The 1,326-nt window shown below is 58.7% G+C and overlaps 1 protein-coding gene across 1 annotated transcript in view; it reads left to right on the top strand.

Annotated features, from left to right (window-relative positions):
• The first annotated feature begins 235 nt into the window (after positions 1-235).
• Positions 236-1,326, top strand: part of NGFR (nerve growth factor receptor) — a 9,529-nt gene continuing 8,438 nt past the window's right edge. The window contains exons 1-2 of the mRNA XM_009321976.1: positions 236-244; positions 1,114-1,255. Coding sequence (XP_009320251.1) covers positions 236-244; positions 1,114-1,255 — 151 coding nt within the window. The remainder of the gene's footprint in view (positions 245-1,113; positions 1,256-1,326) is intronic.

The raw sequence follows: 1,326 nt of genomic DNA, 5'->3' as shown, positions 1-1,326 counted from the left end.
AGAGCACATGGTTTCAAGCGCAGGGTAATTGGAGCACTTTGTCATTCAGATGCCTATAATTGGCGCTCCATTGTCTCAGCCGGGCCGGATGCTGCCGGATGATGCACAGCGAGTTCATAACGCCGCATTGTGCAAGGAGGCGGCCAACTGGCTGACGAGGCATCCAGATGCATGGGGAGGGGGAGCTCCTCCAAATGTTAGCTGAGCTTCTTCCCCGAAAATCAGGCTTAGTTGGATGGCAAAGGTATGGTCCAGCCCTGGAACACACCTGCCCGCGAGCAGAGGGAGCAAAAGGAGCCCTGGCAGAGCTCGGATCACCGTGAGCATCTCGGCAGCCCTGCACCCAGGCAGAGACGCTTCCCGCACCGCACAGCCCTGGCCAAGAGGTGTTTTGGGGAGCAGCCATCCTGCAAATGCACCCCGCTCCCCAGGCTGCAAAGTGCATGTGCAGGGTGGCTCTGACCCCACCGCTCGTGGCATGTTTATTGCTTCCATATGTGACGACAGGTTTTATAAGCAGATACGTTTACTTCCATTAGACAGCAATGTTGCTGAAGCTCTCAGTGCTCCCTTCAAAGCCTTCATTGCCATCGTGGGGTCTGATTTCAGATCCCCATGTGCAGCAAGAGCGCTGTGCAGAGCTGCCACCCAAGCTCTCCAAACCCCTCCATCGGGGCAGGCAGGTCACCCCACCGCCAGCCCGTAGGCAATGCCCTGCCTTCCCCCAGGGTAGGAAGGGTTGAACCCTTCAGGATGGCAAAGCATGCTTAGGAGAGACAACTCAGATGACAGGCAAGGGCAAACAATGCTGTAACCCCACAGAAAAGCCGCCCACATCCCCCCCAAAATACCCACCAGCCCGGACTGTGGAGACATGGGCTTTCCTGACCTCCCTCCAGCAGCCGCACTTGGCAGGGGCTTTCTTGATGAGCGAGTTTTGCATGGGAAAGTAATTCCTCCCAAGACCTGTATTTAATCTGTGAGCCCCCTTTAGTCCTGATGTGGGATGTCCACCCCAGAGCAGGACCCTACCTGGATGCAACACACTTCTTGCAAGGAGGGCCTCATAACGAGGGTCACCCCCCCTCCCCCCGGCTCTGTTTTCTCTCCCAGGGACCTGCCTGGGGCTCCAAGGACAAGTGCCCCACCAAGATGTACACGACTGGCGGGGAGTGCTGCAAAGCCTGCAACCTGGGAGAGGGGGTGGTGCAGCCCTGCGGGGTCAACCAGACGGTCTGCGAGCCCTGCCTGGACAGTGAGTACTCGCTCCCCTCCGCAAAGCTCCACAAAGGGGCTGGCACGGCGTACGGGGAGGGGGGCTTGGGG

The sequence above is a fragment of the Pygoscelis adeliae genome, unplaced genomic scaffold (assembly GCF_000699105.1).
Source record: "Pygoscelis adeliae isolate BGI_AS28 unplaced genomic scaffold, ASM69910v1 Scaffold504, whole genome shotgun sequence".
NCBI lineage: Eukaryota > Metazoa > Chordata > Aves > Sphenisciformes > Spheniscidae > Pygoscelis > Pygoscelis adeliae.
Note: the sequence above shows the minus strand (reverse complement) of the source record. Positions and strands in the feature narration are given on the sequence as shown.